This window comes from Daktulosphaira vitifoliae, unplaced genomic scaffold (assembly GCF_025091365.1).
Source record: "Daktulosphaira vitifoliae isolate Bord-2020 unplaced genomic scaffold, ASM2509136v1 Scaffold_3, whole genome shotgun sequence".
Classification (NCBI taxonomy): domain Eukaryota; kingdom Metazoa; phylum Arthropoda; class Insecta; order Hemiptera; family Phylloxeridae; genus Daktulosphaira; species Daktulosphaira vitifoliae.
Genome location: NW_026099574.1, coordinates 10,317,505 through 10,339,891, shown reverse-complemented (window position 1 = coordinate 10,339,891; position 22,387 = coordinate 10,317,505). Strand labels below are relative to the sequence as shown.

Sequence of the window (22,387 nt, the reverse complement as noted above, 5' to 3'; positions counted from 1 at the left end):
CAATATAATACATCCGTTTTTATTTGTGTGGGGATATGTTAGAACCCCACGCGACTGTTTAAGCCTTAAACTTTAAGGGTCAATATTAGGTAATATTAAATATCTATTTATATATGTGAATTAATAATATAACCAGGTAGCGAACATTCTATGCTAGATGACGTTTAATAAAAGTTTATTAAAAATGTTATCTAGGTAATATAAATCAAAATCTAGGTAAACCCAATACATATTCCGAGATTTAATTAAATTTTTTGTTACAATACCAAATCTAGAATATTCTAATTATTATTTTGTAATAATTATAAAATTTTATAGATACCTTTGGGTAATGTTGACTTACACGAATCTTTTTCACAACGTTCTATTTTAGAATAATAAGCATCTTGTCTTATTGTTTTTATACATCTTTTACAATACTCATGATGACAATCAAACAACTTTTCTACTGGATTGTAGTATTTACATTTATCGCATTTCTCTTTAACGTGTATTTGAAGTATTAATTATTAAAACAATTTAATTTAACAAAGTATTTGTAAAAAATTGTTGAGTAATATTATATTAACTAATTAAATGTTACCCATTAAATCATTTATAAAACTGTTAATGATGAGTAATCAAGCACAAAAAAAAAAATAAAAATAAGACACTAAAACAGAAACTCAAACCGGTATGAAAAGGGCAGTTGGAAACTGGAAACCCTTTGTATATGTCCAAACCAATATTGAACGAAACCTTCAGTTTATATTTTTAAATATCTTGACTGGAACCTAAACCTAATTAAATAGTGAAAGTAATAGATTTTCTAGGTATTTTAGGATTGTTATGTGAAAAGACATTTTAATAATTTTATAATTTTGAATGATAATTTTTTTAATTTGAAAAGAATTTCGTTTTAAGAAAAGGGAATCTATAAATTAGGTCTATGTCAAATATATTATGATTATTAAGTTTATTTAAAAAGTGATCTAGATTAAAAAAATAAAATATTATTTTTTTCTAGATAAAAATCTAGATATTTCCAACACTTCTACGAAGAATTAATTTAAGTTTTCGCTACAACACAGGACTCCTCATACTTTTTGACAAAAATTTTACGCCGGCTGTCGACCTGACGCAACCTCATTATTACCCTCTTACAATTGCCTGAGAGGCCGTGGAAGTATTCTTTTTCCCTATCCACAGGAAGAAATACAAAGTATAGAATATTCTAATAATTATTTATTAATAAATACAAAATGTATTATTACCTAGGAGTACTTTTTTTTTACAGTCATCTATTGGACAATAATGAGTTTTTTCTTTTTTTATATATTTTATACAGTCTTCGCAAAATGTATGATGGCATTCAAACAAATTATCTACTGGCTTAACTTCATTACAATTTAGGCAATTTCCTTTAACATGTATATGAAGAATCAATTATTTATCAATTTTATTTTAATAAGAGACACATGTCCATCTTAAAATATATATAAAAATCAGTAATCTTACAATAACTTTAAGATAATTAATCAATTGTTATAACAATAATATTACTTAAATAAATTCTTAATTATTTGAAAGCTTTTGATAGAATGTAAAATTTTTAAAAGGCAACGTGAACATTTTTCATTTTGTGAAAAATGATAAATGAAAAATAAATTTTTAAGGCGCACATTTTGCTTCTAAATTTTAAATGACAAAATTTAATTAAAAAATTAACTAGTTCATTTTTAATTATTTTATTAAAATACATAGTATAAGAATAATTCTTATGATTTTAATTAGAAAAAATTAAAATGTTATTCATTTATTTGATAATCATGACATCATCCGCATATAAAAAAATATAAGGAATTTTTAATAATGCTACCAAGACTCAATATAGTTTTTTGCTATAATACAAAATTCATATTATTCTAATAATTATTTATTAATAGAAAAAAAAATAGATTAAATACCTCTTATTAATTTTGACATACAAATATCTATAAATTATAAAATTAAATATAAGTGGAAATAAATTATCTCCTTGAGGAAGGTAAGATATTACAGTAATAGAATTAGAAACATCATGTTTAACAAACTGTACCCTATTAGTTAGAAATGAGGAAATTATTTTAAATATAAGTACACTTATGAAGAGATCCACTTTAATAATTGATTTTTAAAAAACGAAATAGATGACATCTGTTTTTTCATTTAATAAAAAATAATTGAGAGTATTATGTTTAAATGTTATTAAATTAGTTAATGTAATTTTATGCTGCAAAACTATATTTTTGTGGTACTATTGTATTTTCGAATTCTGATATTTTAAAATTAATAATGTCGTAAAAAATTTTTTGGAGGAACTAATATAATGGAAATATAATTAAAATATATTTTCCTTTGTATGAATAGGTTTAATAAATGTGGATTTAAAACCAGATGGGTAACACTTAAGTTCAAAAAAGTCATAATAAGAAAAGCAATAGGAGAAGATAAAATGAATCTACATTGGTAATGGAATATTGGGGATATCCTATATCAACCGGACTAATTGAAAATTTATTGTTCTACTTGTCTAGTTCACAAGTAACATCTTATTTTATTAATCACATATTATAGATTGTATTATAGTTTAAGTTTGTATTCTATTTTTTTGATAATTATGTAATTCCTTTAGTTTGTTTTCGCCATTATGATATACAGAATTAAAAAAAAAAAACTATAAACCTCGATATAAGATAACATTACAAGAAAAAATTGAATCTTGGTGTTCAATTATAGGCATATTTTTAATAGATAAATTAGGGTTAGGTTTATTATTAACAGAAGCAATATATTGGCTAAACATATTCATAATGCTTTAACCATCATTAGCCGATATTTGATCTAAGGTTAAGGAATTAAAGAGATTAGAGGTATCAATAATATTTTTCAAAAATAATAAAAATATATTTAATTTTTGCAAATTTTTTTTAGCTTCGATGCGAAGCAGAGAAGGTATTAATTTTACTATGATGTGTTTTTTTTTTATGTCTGTTGCCACTTTTTCTCAGCTCTCACTGGACCGATTTCTTTCAAAAATACGTCAAAAGATCACAAATCGTATCTAGTTGAAGACATTACCCTTAAAAATTGAAAAAAATTCCCTCGTTCCCCGCAAATGGGGGAAATATCCAAAAAAATTACAAATTTANTTTATTGTTATTAATAGATATATTAATATATATATAATATAAATTAAATACCTTTATTTAATGATGATTTCTTCCATTTTAATTTACATAGATATTCTTCACCGTTATAAGCACTTTTTCTTATATTTTCTATACAGTAAATACAATACTTATGATGGCAATTAAATAATTTTTTCTCTGCTATGTCACAATTACATTCGTCGCATAAATCTTAAACATGTTTTTAAAGTATAAATTATTAAAACAATTAAACTTAACAATTATAATTTTAAAGGATAATTTTTGAATAGAAAATAATTTTGTTTTAAGGAAAGGAAATGCATAAATGAGGTCGACGTCAAATACATTATATTTTAATATGAATTTTATAGGAAAACAATAATAAAACATTTTTTATTATTTACAATATTTATTTGATTTCTCTAAGGAATTTCGGCTTTGAATCCGAATTTGGCTTTAAAATTTCAATATTATGTATCATTTTTTGAGATAATTACTTATCAATAATTAAGTGATATTTATAATGTATAATTATAATAAAAAAAAAAAAAACTAATTTTTTTACTTTTCTAAAATTTTTTTATATGTTAAATAAAAATTGCGCAAAATTTAGGACTGTTCCATCAAGTTAAACCAATTTATTGTACTTCAAAATTAAGTTTGAGCGTTAAAATAATACAAAATTTGAACGTTACAATATTGTCAGTACTGACAATTTTGTATAACCTGTTTTACGCCAGTATTCTACCTGAAAGGCCAGCCAAATATATCTGCCAATATTGGGTCAGTAATTAGATGCCAGCCATTTATACGCTAATACGGACTAGTATAGATGATATTTGATATCTTGTATACATATACCAAATATGCCACAGCCCATTGTGCTATTTTCTATAATTATAGGAAACTTTTAAACAGAATAAGAACAGTCATAGAAATGAATGTTGAAGGAAGAAAAGGTAGAGGAAGACCAAAAAAGAGATGGAGGGATTCTATTGAATGAGATTTGAGGACAGCTGATGTGGGAGATCGTGTTAAGTGGAAGTTTAGATATAAGGTGGCCGACCCAAAGTAGTTGAGATTAAGGCGAGGAAGATGAAGAAGATAGGAAACTTTAAAAAACAATTTTTGATTAATAAAAAAGTTTCTTTAACAAATATAGATGATATTTGATGTCATATGTACTTGCACCAAATATTCCATATTTCTATTGAGCTAGTTTTTATTTATAGAAATATTTTTTTAGTAAAATCAACATGTTATTGCTTTCGCTCAACTCTAAAATAGGTCAAAAAATAAGATTACCTAAAAAATAAATTTTAACAGTTTATTGGTACTTAAATTTTATAATAATACAAAGTTTCTTTATTATTTACTTTAACTAAACTTACTGGATGTGGATGAATCCCGAGGCTTATAACGATCTAGCAAAATTTGTAATAACAATAATTAACTCATATTCAGTAAATTTCAATAAATGCTTTTATTCTTTTTTTAAAACATTATATTATTAAATAAAAATAAAATATACTTGATCTATCTATGATAGTATACTACTAGACATAATAATTGCTTAAATAAAAACAACACTTTTTGCCAATTTTAATATTATACGGAGTGGTTCACGATATTTCGGCAAATCTAATAACTTTTGATCTATTTAATCTTTCGAATTGTTTTTTTTTTAAATATATGCATTCCTAGACTATGTTAAAACAATATTTTTAGTGTTGTAAGAACATTTATTACTATGTTCGTACCACTTATATTATACACGTTTTATTTCCATTTACTTAATTCGTAATACATATTAATTAGCATAGAAGGAGATGCTTGTTGTAAGGTGGGTAACACTGTATATATCTCTGTGAGTTAACCTCTATGTAACATATAAAAATGTAGTATTCATTGTGTGTGTATAATTAATAAATTTAGAAATAATAATATAATAAATTCGTGTATATTTTATATAAAATACAACATGGCGCAGTCGAATGGAGGAGTGGTTCCGGCTCCACTGCCACTGGATATTAGTGACCCGTCAATGGTGGTTAAGTATTTAAAAATATTCAAAACCAAATTTGAATTGTACTTGTTAGCTAATGATCTTGAAGAAAAATCTGAAAAATTGAAAATTGCCATATTGCTTAGTGTCATTGACGATGAAGCATTTGAATTTTTAGAATCTATTAACATTACAAGTGTAAATAATCCTGGTTCAATAGGAAAGATATTTGAAGCAATTAAAAATTATTATGAGCCTAAAACTAATATAATAATTGAGCAATTTAACTTCTTTCGACGCTCTCAAGAAGAGGGAGAATTGTTTGACAAATTTCTTAGAGATATTCGCAACCTGGCTAAAAGGTGTGATTTTGGACCTCTAGAGGAAAACATGGTGAGAATAAGAATAGTCTTAGGTGTTAGAGATAAAAGTCTGCAGGAAAGACTATTAAGAGCACCAGATCTAAGTTTAGACAAAACCATTGATCACTGTAAATCTGCAGAAATTGCTAGATATCAGCAACAGTTGTTAACAAATTGTAACGATGTCGGTGAAGAAAGTAATGTGCAGAAAATAACCATAGAAAAATCAGATAATGCAAGGAACTGGAAGCAAACAAATGAAGACCAATATAACTGTAAGAAATGTGGGTTCAGGCATGGAGCAAAGAGCTGTCCGGCGTATGGAAAAAAATGTGTTAATTGTGGAAAAATGAATCACTTCAAAATTGGATGTCGAGTAAAGAATCAGCATCAAGTAACAAATAGAAATGAAATTTGTGATAATATTAATGTTTATAATGAATCTGAGCCTAATTTATTTGATATTTATTCATTAGTAGTTTCAAATATAAGTGAACAATATAAAACTGATAATAATAATAATAAGAAAGGGTGGTTTCAAAATATTAAAATTAATAATTGTAATGTTGTGTTTAAATTAGATACAGGTTCTGATATTAATATTATACCTCTTACTATTTTCAATGGATTAAAAAAAAATGAGATTATTGAAAAAATTAATTATAAAATACAGGCATATGGAGGATATGTTATCAAATTTGTTGGAGCTGTTACATTAAATTGTTTTATTATTGATAAATTCATTAAGCTCAAGTTCATTATTGTTAATGATAAATGTCAAAATAAATGTATTCCTATACTAGGATTAGACACTTGTGTAAAATTGAATTTAGTAAGTAATAGAGAGATAAATAATATTGAAAGTGATGATGGTGTAAAACAAATAATTAGTGGATATGAGGATGTTTTTGAAGGATTAGGCTGTTTCCCGGGTGAATATAAAATAATAATTAATGAAAACAGTCAAAGTAAGTTAAATCCACCTAGGAGAGTGGCCGAATCTATTAAAGGTGAATTAAGAAAAACTCTATTAGAAATGTGTGAGTCAGGAGTCATTGTAGAAGTGGAAAGACCTAGAGGATGGTCAAGTAATGTGGTAATTGTAGAAAAACAAAACAAAAAACTGAGAATTTGTCTTGACCCAGTAGAATTAAATAAGGTTATTGTGAGGGATCATTTTTTGATACCAACACTGGAGGAATTGAGAATGAGCCTTAATAATAAGTGGTTTAGTTCTTTTGATCTCAAAGCTGGGTTTTGGCAAATAAAACTAGATGAAGAGTCCAGTTATCTTTGCACGTTTAGTACTCCATTTGGGTACTATAGATTTACTAGGTTACCATTTGGACTATCATGTGCTCCTGAAGTATTCCAAAAGAAGACTTTAGAGTGTTTTGGAGGGATAAAAAATGTGTTTGTGTACTTTGATGATCTACTTGTAGCAACTGAGGATGAAAAGACACATGATGAGACCATAAAATTAGAACTAGAGAGAGCAAAGCAACTAAACATAAAATTTAATAGTGACAAAATAAAATATAAAAGAAGTGAAATTAAATATATAGGAATGAAGTTTAATAGAGATGGAATGAAACCAGATGAAGAAAGGGTAAAGGCATTAATAGCGTTAAAACCACCAAATAACAAAGGAGAATTACAACGATTGTTAGGAGCTTTCAATTACTTAAGACAATTTATACCTAACATGTCTACGTTAATAACACCTCTAAGGGAATTATTAAAAAAGAATGTATGCTGGTGTTGGACAGAGGCACATACTGAGGTAATAAATAAATTAAAGCAAATAATTGCAAGCCCTCAAGTATTAGTAAATTTTGATCCAGAAAAAGAACTAGTTATACAGTGTGATAGTTCACAGACTGGAATGGGTTGCTGCCTACTACAGGACAATAGGCCAATTGCATTTTCATCTAGGAGTCTGAATGAAGCAGAAGAAAGATATCCTCAAATTGAAAAAGAGATGTTGAGTATAGTTTATGCATGTAAAAAATTTCATAATTATGTCTATGGAACTAGAACTAGAATAATGACAGATCATTCACCACTAGTACAAATATTTCAAAAAAGTATTGATAAAGTTATCTCTGTGAGACTACAGAAAATGAAATTGTAATTAATAATATATGACTTGTGTGTAGAATACTTGCCAGGAAAATTAATGTTTATAGCAGATCTGTTGTCAAGAAATTATATTGAGAATAAGGAGGAAAGTGAAAAGGAAATAGAAGGAGTAGTACATGCGATTGAGTATAGAAATACAAATTTTAAAGAAATAGCGAGAGCTACAGAAAATGATGTTGAATTAAAGGAGATAATTAAGGTGTATAATAGAGGTTGGCCTAAAGAAAAAAAACATGTGTCTGAAATTATAAAACAGTACTGGAATTTAAAAAATAATATAAGTGTAGAACATGGTATAGTATATTATGTGGACAGAATAGTTGTACCAAAGTCATTAAAAGCCAAAGTACTAAGACTTCTGCATGAAGGACATAATGGGGTGACAAAAACAATATTGAGAGCAAAACAACTAGTGTATTGGAACAATATGGATAATGACATAAAACAATTTGTTATAAAGTGTAATGTATGTGCAAAATTTAGAAATAATAATAGTAAAGAACCACTTATAGCACATGAGACTCCATCATTGCCTTTTCAAATAGTAAGTAGTGATATATTCACATACGGTGGTCATGACTATCTAGTGATAATGGATCACTATTCAAAGTGGCTTGAGATCAATAAAATTTTAAGTAAAACTGCCAAAGAAATGATAAAGCAATTTAAACAAGTAATGAGTGTACATGGGTGTCCAAAAATTATTGTAACAGACAATGTACCGTTTGGATCCTATGATTTTAGAACATTTTGTGAGAACAATAATATTGAATTAAGAACATCTAGTCCCAATTATCCACAGTCCAATGGGTCCTCGGAAAGGGCAGTACAGACAGCGAAACAGTTATTAAGAAAATCTATCTGTGAAAGTAGGGAATTGAGTGATTTACTACTTGAATATCGGTGCACAACCATACCACATTTAGGAGCGGCCCCGTGTGAATTATTAATGAACAGACTAGTAAGAACAAAATTTCCAATATTAGATAAAAAATTAAAACCAAAAGTACCTGAAGAAATAGAAGAAAAAGTTGTAGATTATAAAAATAAATATAAAGAATATTTTGATAAAACAGCAAAAGCAAGAAAAGAGTTCAATATTAAGGATAAGGTATTAATTAGAGAGAATAAGATGTGGAGTCCAGGAGTTGTGGTATCAAAGGTTAAATATCCGAGATCGTATTTGGTGAAAGGGGAAAAAGGAATGTTAAGGAGAAATTCCAAACATTTGAGATTAAATAACAGCTTGGAGAGGGATGGTTGTCCAGTGGATAATGATGATATTGTCATTGGAATTGGTGGTGAGGTGCTAAGGGAGAAGGATAATATTATGTCATGTAGTAGTAGTACAAATGTTCCTTCTGTACAAACAACAAAGAAAGGAAGAATAATTAGGAAACCTAATAAATTAAACTTGTAATCTTTAAAATACTTATGTTAATGTTATTTGTATAATTAATTATATGCTGTGAGTGCAAATTGTGCTAAACTGTAAATTGTTAAAATTGGTGAATTGTCAAAGTTAAATTGTAAATTTTTAAATATTAAAATTGTAATAAAAAGCTAAGGGGAACATGTTGTAAGGTGGGTAACACTGTATATATCTCTGTGAGTTAACCTCTATGTAACATATAAAAAATGTAGTATTCATTGTGTGTGTATAATTAATAAATTTAGAAATAATAATATAATAAATTCGTGTATATTTTATATAAAATACAACAATGCTGATGTGACAATTCTACTCGTCTGTACCACAGAACTACTGACATCGAACTAACAAAGGGCAGTGGTGTTTGAGTGGCCGTTATAGACATAGTTTACAATACTATTACTTTTGTCTTATTTATAATTTAACTTGTTTTATTCAACGACCCATCTATCGCCAATTGTCATCATAGCCAACCAACTCCGTCTCACTTGGATATACCTACTAACCAACTGTATTAGGATTCAGGTCAGACGTATTGTACATTGCTTATAACTTATATTTACTGAACATCCAGAATATAACTTTACTTTGACGTTGACATAAAACAATAGTTTAATTTTATTTAATAATCTATCCCCTGTAACTAAGGTACACGATTGCCTGTGTCTCCTTCAGGTAATTAAAACTCATTTAAGGAGATATTTGGATAGACGTCGGGTAGCTTCCGATTCTTGGTTTTGACCAAGATCCTCAAGTATTAAACTAGTCCCTAACATATGATGGAGGCGCCGGTCTTTGTATTTTAATCGAGTCCGAGATATACTTTCTATCTTTTTTAGGTGTTCATATACGAAGTCGATTCCCCTAATGTGCACACGAATTACATTCAGATTATAATCTACCAGATTAAATAATTATTTAAGTAAAATTTTTTATTATTAATATTATAATTTTTTTTTTTTTTTAATATTAATGCTGTTTGGGCGTAATAATAATTCCTATCATTTTGGTTTTGTTTATAAGTGTATAATTTATAAAAATATGTCAAATTTGAGATGTGGAAATTGATATAGATAAATATCTTAAGTATTTTGATCGCTTAGCGAAAGCGAATGAATGGGACGATAATAAAAAACATTCTATGTTACCCTTATATTTACAGGATCATGCACATAAAATGTTTGAATTTATAGAATATCGATCGACCAATTTAACTTTGGAAAATGTTAAAATGTCATTAATTAATTTTAACTCTTACAATAATCTGAATTTAATAAGAAAAAATTTTTAGTTAGTGTAGTAGCAGAATATCGTAGGATTGAAGGTATCATGTCGGAAAAACATATCATAGAGTATTTTTTTAAGGGACCACCAGATGGAATAACTAATTAATTTATGTTATTGGATAATAGTATAGTAGATAAATTAATAGAAAATATTTTAAAAATTGAAAAAAATACAAATTTGAGAAAATACGATAGCGATTCGGAAATTTTGAAAATGGAAATAGATTCTCTTTTAAAAAAACATAATGGTAAATTTAATGGTTATGGAAATATAAGTTATGTAGGTAACCAAAGTTTAATGACATATCCAAACCATAATCATCGTAGAGTAATGAATTATAGAACTAATAAATATAGAAAGAACAAATTAAATAACAATTTTAGAAATAATGTAATATTGTGAATTAAACACTCATACCTTGTATTCGATTAAAATTAACGAGTCTCCACTAATAATGGTCACAGTAAATAAAAAAAAATTATTATTTTCGTTGTTGAGCATTATAAATAAGAATATTTTGCCCAATTATTATATTATTTATCCACTTAATAATATTACATTAACTACAGCTAACGGATCACATTTGCATGTGTTAGGTAAAAGTACTTTAGAAGTAAGGTTCTAAAGTCATATATTTTCGATTGACTTTACCATAGTCGATAACTTACCTTTAAATAGTTTATTAGGATTTGATTTTTTTTTAAAAATATAGCGCGACAATCTACAGTCGAGAGGTTAAAATTACTTTATTAAAAAACGATGATAGAGTAAATATAAATTTTGTGTACAATAACAATATCTCGAAATCCAAAAAAAATATTGATCAACCAAAAAAATTCAACAACTTAAAATCTATAAAAACTCATGACTAATCATTCAATAAATCTTGTACAGAGGGGTGTTTGTGAAATTGCTGCGAAAAGCGACATTTTAACACAAGTAGCACCGGACAGTTGGTATGGAGTTTCAACACTCGAAGCAGTCTTAAATAATAAAAGTATAGATATTAATGCTTATGAAATTAAAAAAATATTAGGCATTGATCTGTCTGATAAGTCAATTTATTTAAAAAGTGAACACTTAGCAGCCGTCACAAAACATTTAGGTTTAGGCTTAAAAATGATACCAGAAAACAATAATATTAATTCTGTATTACACTTAACAAACCCTAACAAATCGTTTGTAATGATTTTTTTTTCAAATTGCCATTGGACACCCTTAGTTTACAATCCAAATACTAAATTAGTTAGCACATTTCGTAGTATTATTCAAATTAAGGAATTTAATAATTTAGCCGTTAGAAAAAATATTTTGAAAAATAGAATATTTAAACGTGATTTTACTATCTCTCCGACTTCTGAAAGAGAAGGAAAATTTAAAACACTCAGCGATCAACAAGACGTAGTAAAAAACATTAACAACGATTCTCACACGAACACGACTCAATTCTCAGGAAACGTTAAAAGTAATATTTCTTTATCTCTTACTGTTATAACATCTGAAAACGTATTAGACTGGAACATTAATACAGCGTTACCTATTGATCAGCAAAATAAACTTAGAGGTTTATTAATGAAATATAGTACAATTTTTTCTAAACATAAATATGATTTAGGCTCGTGTAAATTTGCTCCTATAGAACTTCAGTTATCAAGTAATAAAATAATAAATTTACCCAATTTTAAGCTAAGCCGCGTTGAGCGTAATGAAATCGAAAAACAAACAGAGGAAGTTTTAAAAGCTGGCATTGTAGAGGAATCTTCATGTCCTTATTCTAATCCTGTATTTTTAATTGCTAAAAATNGTAATAAAATAATAAATTTACCTAATTTTAAGCTAAGCCGCGTTGAGCGTAATGAAATCGAAAAACAAACAGAGGAAGTTTTAAAAGCTGGCATTGTAGAGGAATCTTCATGTCCTTATTCTAATCCTGTATTTTTAATTGCTAAAAATCAAGTACAATGCAGTAAAAGTCAAGAGGAGTCAAAAGAATATAGAATGGTAATAGACTTTTGAAAAATTAATGAAATAATTTATAGCGAAAGTTTCCCTTTACCAATAATACAAAATTTATAGAATTGTTTAGCATGAAACCAATACTTTAGTTCTTTAGATGTTACTTCAGGTTTCCATCAAATAGAACTTTCTAAAAATTCTAAAGCTCTTACAGCTTATTCAACTGAAAACTATTATGTTCAGTTTACTCGTTTACCTTTGGGTTTCTTAGTAAAAAACAAAAATCGTTTTCCGACGTCTGCCCCCAAATATTGTCCCTATCTTCTTAAATGAGTTTTAATTACCTGAAGGAGAAACAGACAATCATATACCTTAGTTATTAGTGAGTGATTATATAATAAATTTATACTGTTATTTTATATCAACGGTAAAGTTATATTTTAAATATAACTGAATATAAAGAAATCGTTGATATTACTATTATACCAATTCAAAAAGATTTTTTTCCAGTTGTTAGTTTGATGTTAATAACTCCGGGCTATAGACGAGTAGAATTATCAGATCAGCATCTCCCTCTAGACTAACTAATATATTTAGTGAAAACACATTTTGTATATAACATAGTTATAAATGTTCTTTTACTTCTACAAAATTAAAAAAGAAAAACATTCTGACAATTTTTTTCTAAGAGTTATTTGACTTTAAAGTTCACTAAATCATCAAAAATTTAATAGATTAGTATAGAAACGTTAAAAATATGATAGTGATGTTAATAATTGCTATAGTCTGTCAAGATATATTTGTTTAGTATAATCAACATGTTATTGTTTTTGCTCAACTTTAAAATAGGTCGAATAATAAGATTATAATAATAATAAGAAACCCAACCTAAAAAATAAATTTTAGCAGTTCTTTGGTACTTAAATTTTGTAGTAATACAAAGTTTCTTTTAATATTTATTTTAATTTAACTTACGAGACAAGGCTTTACTCATTGACATGTAATGATCTAGCAAAATATGTATATACATGTAATCACAATAATTAACTTATATTCAGGGAATATCAATAAACACTTTTATAATTTTTTTAAAACATTATATTCTTAAAAAAAAATGTTTTATGTACTTGGTCTATCTATAATAGTATACAACTAGACACTATAATTGCTTATAAAAAAACAACACTATATTGCCAATTTTAATATTATACAGAATGGTTCACGATATTTCGACAAATCTAATAACTATTGATCTACTTAATCTTTTGCATTTTTTTTTTTTTTAATAATATATGCATTCCTAGACTATGTTAAGAAAATATTATTCATATAAAAACATTTTTTGCGGCGACTAGACATTTCCCCTTGACGAGTAAAAATATACCCTTTGTGTATGCCAATAGNCTCCCCTTGACGTGTAAAAATATACCCTTTGTGTATGCCAATAGTTTATTTATATTAATTTATACTAATTCTTTAGCTTTATGAATTAATTAGTATTTATTAAATATAAGCCTTAAAAAATTTATAAGCACAAGTTTTAATTAAGAATATTTGATACTAAACTGATTATCGAAATACTGGCCCAATAGATGTTATCAACGTGTCATTTCTATTTTATAAGCTAGTTAAATAGTTATGTTACTATATGAAACAAGAAAGTTTACAGCAATATAATGTACAAGGGATGAACATTAAAAATACTGCATAATGAGTAGATATAGAAAAACATGTAAGTAAAGAAACCAAAAGTAAAATTCTCAACATTCTAACTATTTTACGATTAAAATTATTATTAATAAAAAATTATTAATTTATTACCATTATGGATAACCATAAATAAGATAGTTGTAGAGAAAACTAAAAAAAATAGTTTCTGAAAAATAAAAAATTTAAATAAAATAAAAATTCAAAATACCAAATTTTATTATTATTATTTTACTTGCCATTACGATTTTTTGAAGAACGATAGTTTAGTGTAAAATGTTACAAATAACTTGTTGAAAAAAATGTAGTGTATTAAGTTTTATCAAAAATTTTTTGTTGTTATTTTATATTGACTGAAATCACAAGTTTATTCAGTTGTAATAAATCGATACTACAACTATTTGGCAAAAAATAATTCAATAATACTTACAATAATTATAAATCAAATTATACTCATAATTTATATAAAATTTAGTGACAACGTGAATTTTTAAATTTATTTTCAAATTTTCCTATAATTTATAAAAATGTTTTTGCTACATAATTTTAAACTTGTATATAATTTTATTTTTTTTAATTTAATATATATTTAAAAATCTGTGAACATGAAAACTCAATATTTGAATGTTTACGTTTATCATTAATTTTAATTTTACGATTTATAAATCCTCATTAAGGACTGTATCCATTTGATTTGTTTATAGTTTAAGTTTTGATTTTGACTAGCTATTATGAATAAGGACCGGATCCGCTTACGGATTTTTTCCATTTACGGGGAATAAGACAATTTTTGTCAATTTTTGATGGTAATGTACTGTATAGTTGAAAAAAATTTGTATAGTGAAACCTGAAATAATGACGACAGACACACAAAAAAAAAATAACCAAATTAATACTTTCTCAAATAGGGAGGCCATAGTGATGGGTGCACTGATTTTAATTAATTTTTTATGAATTCAATCTACATGAGATACAAATCATATAATTTTTAAATATTTTGGCAATACTTAAAGAAAGTTAAGAAGAAAAAAGGACTTATGCTCGACAGGATATAAACTCCGTACCTAATGTACTTAGATACTCGTATTGCCAACCCGGCAATTGTACATTGCATTTATAAGATGATAAAAAGATCAATTTAAGCTAATTCAAAGTCCATTTTTTCGACTAGAGAGCATATACAAAAATTAAAAATAAGTTTAATTCAATGTTGATTAGATTTACAAAACTCTTATGAAAATTGGTGATCCGTCACCGTGGTTTCCTTTTGTACGATAAAAAAAAATTTACTAATTATTCATTTTTTGAAAAGTAATATAGACATTAATTTGAAATTGAAAAAAATGTGAACAAGGATATTTTTAATTAAAATTTTATTTTAGAGGATTGTGAAACTCCAATAAACCTTTTTTCATGATATTGGAAAACAAACATAATTCCAAAAAAAAAATCCTCTAAAAATATTTTTTAAAAGTTTCTAGAGGTATAAAGTCAAAATATTTAAAAAAAAATTTAGTTGAATTGGTCTCCTAACCCATCTTTATAATACACCAATACAGTTTTCACTCATTTATAAAAAATACTTTTAAATAAGATTTTGTACAATAATTTATTTTAAGCTCTGAATTTTATGATTTTTAGATAAAATTCGTACTTTGTTCTAAAATTTTGAGATCCGTTTTCACAAAAATACAAGTCCTAATGACAAATTTTTTTTCGAAATGATGTATATCACATAAGTTTAAATTACAGAATAAAAATAATTGACAGACGCAAAAAACAATAATATAGTAAAATTTGAAAATATTTACAAGTAAAAATCGACCCTTTAATGTATACTAGACAATTATTACGTTTATTATAACTAATCCAGTTCAACTAATTATAAGTAAATTATTTTACATATAATAATTTCATATAAAATAATAAAAAAAAACAATATTTTCCTGAATTCCCAATATTTACAATAGTCCTTGTGTTATTAAACTATTTCAAGTGTAAATCTCATGATAAAATACTAAAGTTGTCATTACATATGTTATTTTACAATGAGATATAAATATATACATATAACTATGCTTGAATAAAATAAATTTAATTAGTTGTTAATCTTTTAAATTTTTATTTTACGATAAATGTCAAAACTATTAATATATATATTGTCGTGGTAGCGGTTACGACAGCGATTAGAAATAAATTAAAATTAATATCAATGTTATTTAATATTAATAATGAAAAACTGCAATTCGTTTTGCAAATAAGATGTGTGTGTATTACGCACTAAGTAACACAAGTGTAAATATACAATAATATTACTCATCACAGACTGATGGCAGTCGCCGGACTTGATTCTTATTTATGTGACGCTGACGGTCGCCGATAATCGTTTNATTACGCACTAAGTAACACAAGTGTAAATATATCATAATATTACTCATCACAGACTGATGGCAGTCGCCGGACTTGATTCTTATTTATGTGACGCTGACGGTCGCCGATAATCGTTTGTTAATGTGCAATTTAGGGAAGTGCAGCACGGCCGGTGTATTACCATGTTGATCTGGGTGTCATCCAAATCAGTCCGATGGTAATAATACCCCGACCTCGTTAATATTATGGTGGATCAAAAAAATTCCATCTTCGAAATTTTAATGAGAACCATTTTAACTTTATTATATACATTAAAATTGGCATTTTGTGAAAATTTGAGATTTTTTTAAAATTTTTACTGGTGACTCAACGTGATTTTAGCATTTTGACCAAAAATACCCCAAAAACGGCCTCTGTTATTCAATTTTTAGTCAAATATTATGATTAGTATATCAGAATAGTTTGTTTTTTACTTTAGAATACAAATTTTTTTGTTTAAAAATTTAAAGTCGAATTGATAGCAGTTCGGCTGATATTTATGTATATTATGAATGGAAAAACAATTCTCCACTAATCTTAAAAACTTATACCTTTTTTTATTATTAATCGATGGAGCTTGAAAATATGAATAAATGAAGATTGTCTCTACATACTTTTCAAATATATTTTTTTTATAAAACAATTAATTTTTTATTAAATATAATACAATAAAAAAGGAAGTTTCATTTTTTTGATAACATTAAAACTGACTTTTCGGGATAATTATAAAGAGTTATTAAAACTCCGTTTGTTATTCATTAGAAAACCGACAAGTGATAAAATTGATTGACCGTCGCATCATTCATTTGTTAGTTAATATTAATAGCTGAATATATTAGTTAATGATGAATTACAGATTAATTAAAAAACCAATTCGTGGTTTGTCAGATAAATCTGTGTTTGGTCTATTCAAAATATTTGTGATTATGGGTCTTAGTGGGATTGTGTGAATGTAACTAGTAATTGTGTTAAACGACATTGAGTGACTAAAAAATTATAGTAAAAAAATCATCGGATTAATTAAAACACCAAATCATGTTTTAGTTTCCTAAAAGTATAGACATTTTTTCTCGACTGTTTGTTGTTATACTTAGGAGAAAAATGCATAATTACTTTGAATTTTTTTGTTCATAATTGTCCAATTGTCATTGTTTTTTTTTCGTATTCGTTATATTATTGTTAGTTTTTGATTTTTGTCACTTAGTCATATTGTTGGACCTAAATTTGGTTATTTGTTGTGGTTTTTGGTAATCTTATAAATTCATAATATGTGACATACATGTACAAAAAATAACGTGCTAATATGATAACTGATAACATAGTATATCTTTGAGATAAACCTGTTTGGTCTATTGTTAAAACATTTGTTATTATGCGTCTCAGGCTGATTGCGTAAGTGGACCTAGTCTATTATTTTGGAGAACCTTTAGGTAATATATGTGTGTTTATTATTAAGTAAATATATTAAGTTAGCTCATAAGTAAAGTATAAGTAATAATGTTACCAAAAAAGTAAGTAAAGTTAAGTATCAAAAATATTATAGCACAAAAATCAATTTATTATTATATCATTAATATTTCAATATTGATATGTTAAAAAATGTTTAAAACTATTTCTCTAAATTTATTACAATATTTTTTTTTTGCATCAGCACATTTTTNGTTTAAAACTATTTCTCTAAATTTATTACAATATTTTTTTTTTGCATCAGCACATTTTTTACAATAGTCAAATTGGGGAGATACATGAAACCAGGTTACATTGAATAATTTAATTTTACATGATATGCATTCATCTGCAAATAAAATATAATAATGTATTATAATTTGAAAGTATTAATTCTTCATATGTATTTTTTGTGTCTATCACTGAAAATTATTCAGTACTTAGTTCCAACCCAACCGATTTTCCTAACCGATAATCAAAAGAGCTCAAATTTTATTTAGTTATATAACTCTCAAAATTTCAAAAAAATTTCTATAACTCGGTCAAAAATTAACGGATTTCAACTAAATTTTTAGGGTACCTCTCAAAAATGTATGGGTAATCCATTGAATTTAAATATCGAACTTCAAATATAAAAGAATATATAACTCAAAATGGTACAAAAATTATAACACGTTATCAACGTTAAAGATATAATTTTATCATTATTATTGACAATGTATTTAACATTTATACTTATTTTAGGAAGGATTATAACATGCGTATATAAAGAATTATTTTTATTTATAGTAAAAAAAATATTTAACTCAAATAGCTATAAAAATCACAAAAAAATTGCGGACACATATTTCACGAACAATATTATCAATGTTAAACACATACTTTTATTATGTTATTATGTATAATTATTGACTATATATTTAACATTCATACTTACGTAATTTCATTCCTATAATGAAATGAAAACATATTTTGATAATTACTTTTAAATAATTAATTCATGGTTGTATTAAGTGATTAAAATTTTACATTGTATTAAAGTATTCACTAAAATAATATTAAGAATATATATATTTTTTTAATCTATATAAGGAGAACCTAAATATATTAATTTTGTCAATATTTTAAATTCATTATATGAAATAATTGTGTCGAGCTGTATTAGAGAAAATAAGCTAAAAGACATCTACAGTAAACATAGAATACATTTGAATAAAAACTCATCTAATTAAGTTAAATAAATTAAAAAATATATATTCTAAAGTATTCACCAAAATAATATTAACAATATATTTTTTTTAAAAACCTTGCAAGGGGGCTTTTTAATTCGGCCTGTAACAACAACATGGTTTGCCACTTGCATAACGACTAGCTATAGTAGCAAGGGTCGCCTCCTAATCGAGGTGTCGCACATATCAGATATGATTACCGGACCATAGGTGGAATTTAATTTTAAGCTAATTAAAAGTATAATCTAAGTTAATATGTCGTTATCTGTATAAATTACTATAATACCTCGTGGTTTATTAAACACAATTATGACAATCAAAGTTGTATGTGGTTGATATGTAAAACACACCATAGCCCGTGTCTAGATTAAGGAACAGGGATAAAATACACGCGAGTAATTAAGTTACTCGCGCAATAAAATAAATATTACTGTTGAAATTAATAAGGAAATGTAATTTAATTGTTAAAAAAAAGGAAATTAAGTTAAACATGGACAAAAATGCGAATCCATCCAAAACCATGTCTACAAATAAAGGCAATAAAAATAAAATAAAATATTTATACAAAAAACAAATAATATTCAAACATCACTGACGGTATTGGAACACATCCGTTNCCAAAACCATGTCTACAAATAAAGGCAATAAAAATAAAATAAAATATTTATACAAAAAACAAATAATATTCAAACATCACTGACGGTATTGGAACACATCCGTTAATGTTAATCGGAAATTAATGAAAAACACCAGGAGTGGTCTGGACACTCGATCCTTAGCGTTGGCTTGAAGAAAAAGAAAACATGTGCTCTCCACACATAAACAAAAGTAAGTTAATTTACGATAAAATAAAAATGAAATAAAATAATTAATAAAACATAGCTCATTACATAAATATAATATGTAAAATAAAACGATACCCGGTCTCCGAAGAGACCCATCCGATGGTCTAGATGCTTCGCCGAAAAGACCGAAAAGAGCCGTTGGCGACTCTACTCCATCATTAAATAAAAATGACCAAAAAACAATAAACGTGTGCACTCTACTTTATTGAATTGGATGTCATGTCCTTTGTGTTTAGCGTGTTCGGCCAATGCGGATTTTTCTGTCCTTTGGTACTCAAGTCTTTTTCATGTTCTTTTATTCTTGTTGCAATAGCTCTTCCTGTTTGTCCAATATAGGATTTACCACACGAGCACGATATTTCATATACTTCGGGTGTAAAGGACAGAAAAATCCGCAGTAGCCGAACACGCTAAAAACAAAAGAACATGACATCCAATTCGATAAAGTAAAAATACTAAACAAAGAAACTCATTTTGGCAAACGAATGTACAAAGAGGCAACAGAAATCGAAAAATGTCCAGAGAATTTCAACAGGGAAGACGGATGGAAAGTAAGCAAAACTTGGTTACCCATTATACACCAGACAAAAAGAAAATCAACTAACAACACTGAAAACAGTTTAATACAAGAAAAAGTTACTATCAACGTAATGGAAAACTGTCGGTGCAGAAAAGGAAGACCAAAATGCCAAGAATGTCAAAAAAAAAGTTGTCAACAAAACATCAGCAAAAACAAGATACCGTAAACAACATGAGCCATAAACAGATATGATAAACAACCGATATGATAAACAACCAACGTATAAAAATAGACTGATAACAAGATAAGCCGCCAGTATAGTTTCAGCCACCGAGCGGTAACTATCGCTCCGAAGATGGACTCAACAATGAGTCCGAAACGTCAGCAATCAACTGCAAACATGGATAAATTCTCAAACTTTTCAAATAATATGACCATCCATGAAAATTTCAACACATTAATGTTAAATTTGTCAATATTATAAATTAATTATATGAAATAATTATATCGAGCTTAAATAGGAAAAATAAGCTAAAAGTCATCTAGAGTAATACATAATAGAATACATTTGAATAATAACTTATCCAGATAAGATAAATAAATTAAAAAAATATATATTGAAATATTAAATGTGATTAGTTTTGAATATTAAAGACTTTTTCTTGGAAATGATTGAAAAAATAAAAGTTTTTGTAACAACTACATAATGATTAATTAAAGTTTCTAAAATTGTCTATAAAGTATTTTATCCAATCGGGAGTAAAAAAAATTAAAGTTAAGTGTTTTTAAAACAAATTTCTATTGTTATACTATTATTTTGTAAACAAAAGTCATTGATGCTTATTAATATACACATACTATTATATTAGCTTTGATGCGAAGCTGAGAAGGTATTGGTTTTACTATGATGTATTTTATTTTTTTTTTTTTGTGTCTGTTACCACTTTTCCTCAGCACTCACCGAATGTATTTCTTTCAACGATACGTCAAAAGATCACAAATCGTATCTAGTTAAAGACACTACCCTCAAAAATTGAAAAAAATTTCCCTCGTTCCCCGTAAATGGGGAAAAACTCCAAAAAAATTACAAATTTAAAAATCGCTAATTTTCGAAATTTTTTTTACTAAAAACTGCCGTAACTTTTTCAAAAATGAACATATCAATATAATTTTTTTTTTATAGATGCTTTATGTCTTTGTCTATCATTTGGTATATATTTTTTTTATAAATTGAACCCTTTACCTGCTCACGGGGGTATTTAATATGACAACTTTTTCACAAAAAATTTACTTTTTCAACTTAACTTTTGAAAGTGTTCCAGAAAGTCTGACACTTTTATATATATCTTAAACTAATGTTAATGTAATATACTATATAATGAAAAAAAAAAATTTCGGACTTTATTTTGTGTTCATGGTGAAAATGATAAAATTTGTATAGATAAAAAAGGTTAATATTATCTGTATAAATTAAAAAAACTTATTAGTCTCATTTAATATATTTTAGCTTCGATGCGAATCTGAGAAGTTATTAATTTTACTATGATGTGTTTTTTAGCTTCGATGCGAAGCTGAGAAGGTATTGGTTTTACTAAGATATGTTTATTTATTTATTTTTTTTATGTCTGTTACCACTTTTTCTCAGCTCTCACCGAACCGATTTCTTTCAATGATACGTCAAAAGATCACAAATCGTATCTAATCGAAGACATTACCCCTAAAAATTGAAAAAAATTCCCTCGTTCCCCGTAAATGGGGGAAACCTCCAAAAAAATTACAAATTTAAAAATCGCTAATTTTCGAAATTTTTTCAATTTTTTTTACTTAAAAGTGCCATAACTTTTTCAAAAATGAACATATCAATATAATTCTTTTTT

General features: G+C 26.4%; 1 protein-coding gene across 4 annotated transcripts in view; it reads right to left on the bottom strand.

The window, feature by feature from the left end:
- Nucleotides 1-22,387, bottom strand: part of LOC126901372 (uncharacterized) — a 45,922-nt gene that overhangs the window by 15,723 nt on the left and 7,812 nt on the right. Inside the window, exons 1-8 of one of the 4 annotated variants that reach the window (XM_050677786.1) lie at nucleotides 14,301-14,428; nucleotides 14,176-14,230; nucleotides 13,330-13,362; nucleotides 4,562-4,594; nucleotides 3,222-3,380; nucleotides 1,947-1,973; nucleotides 1,254-1,400; nucleotides 323-481 (exon numbers count right to left, since the gene is read on the bottom strand). In XM_050677786.1, the coding sequence (XP_050533743.1) occupies nucleotides 323-481; nucleotides 1,254-1,400; nucleotides 1,947-1,973; nucleotides 3,222-3,380; nucleotides 4,562-4,594; nucleotides 13,330-13,362; nucleotides 14,176-14,230; nucleotides 14,301-14,303 (616 nt within the window). In that variant the 5' untranslated portion in view covers nucleotides 14,304-14,428. Of the gene's footprint in view, nucleotides 1-322; nucleotides 482-1,253; nucleotides 1,401-1,946; nucleotides 1,974-3,221; nucleotides 3,381-4,561; nucleotides 4,595-13,329; nucleotides 13,363-14,175; nucleotides 14,231-14,300; nucleotides 14,429-22,387 lie in introns of those variants that run through there. The other 3 variants (XM_050677784.1, XM_050677782.1, XM_050677785.1) reach the window with 3 other exon arrangements.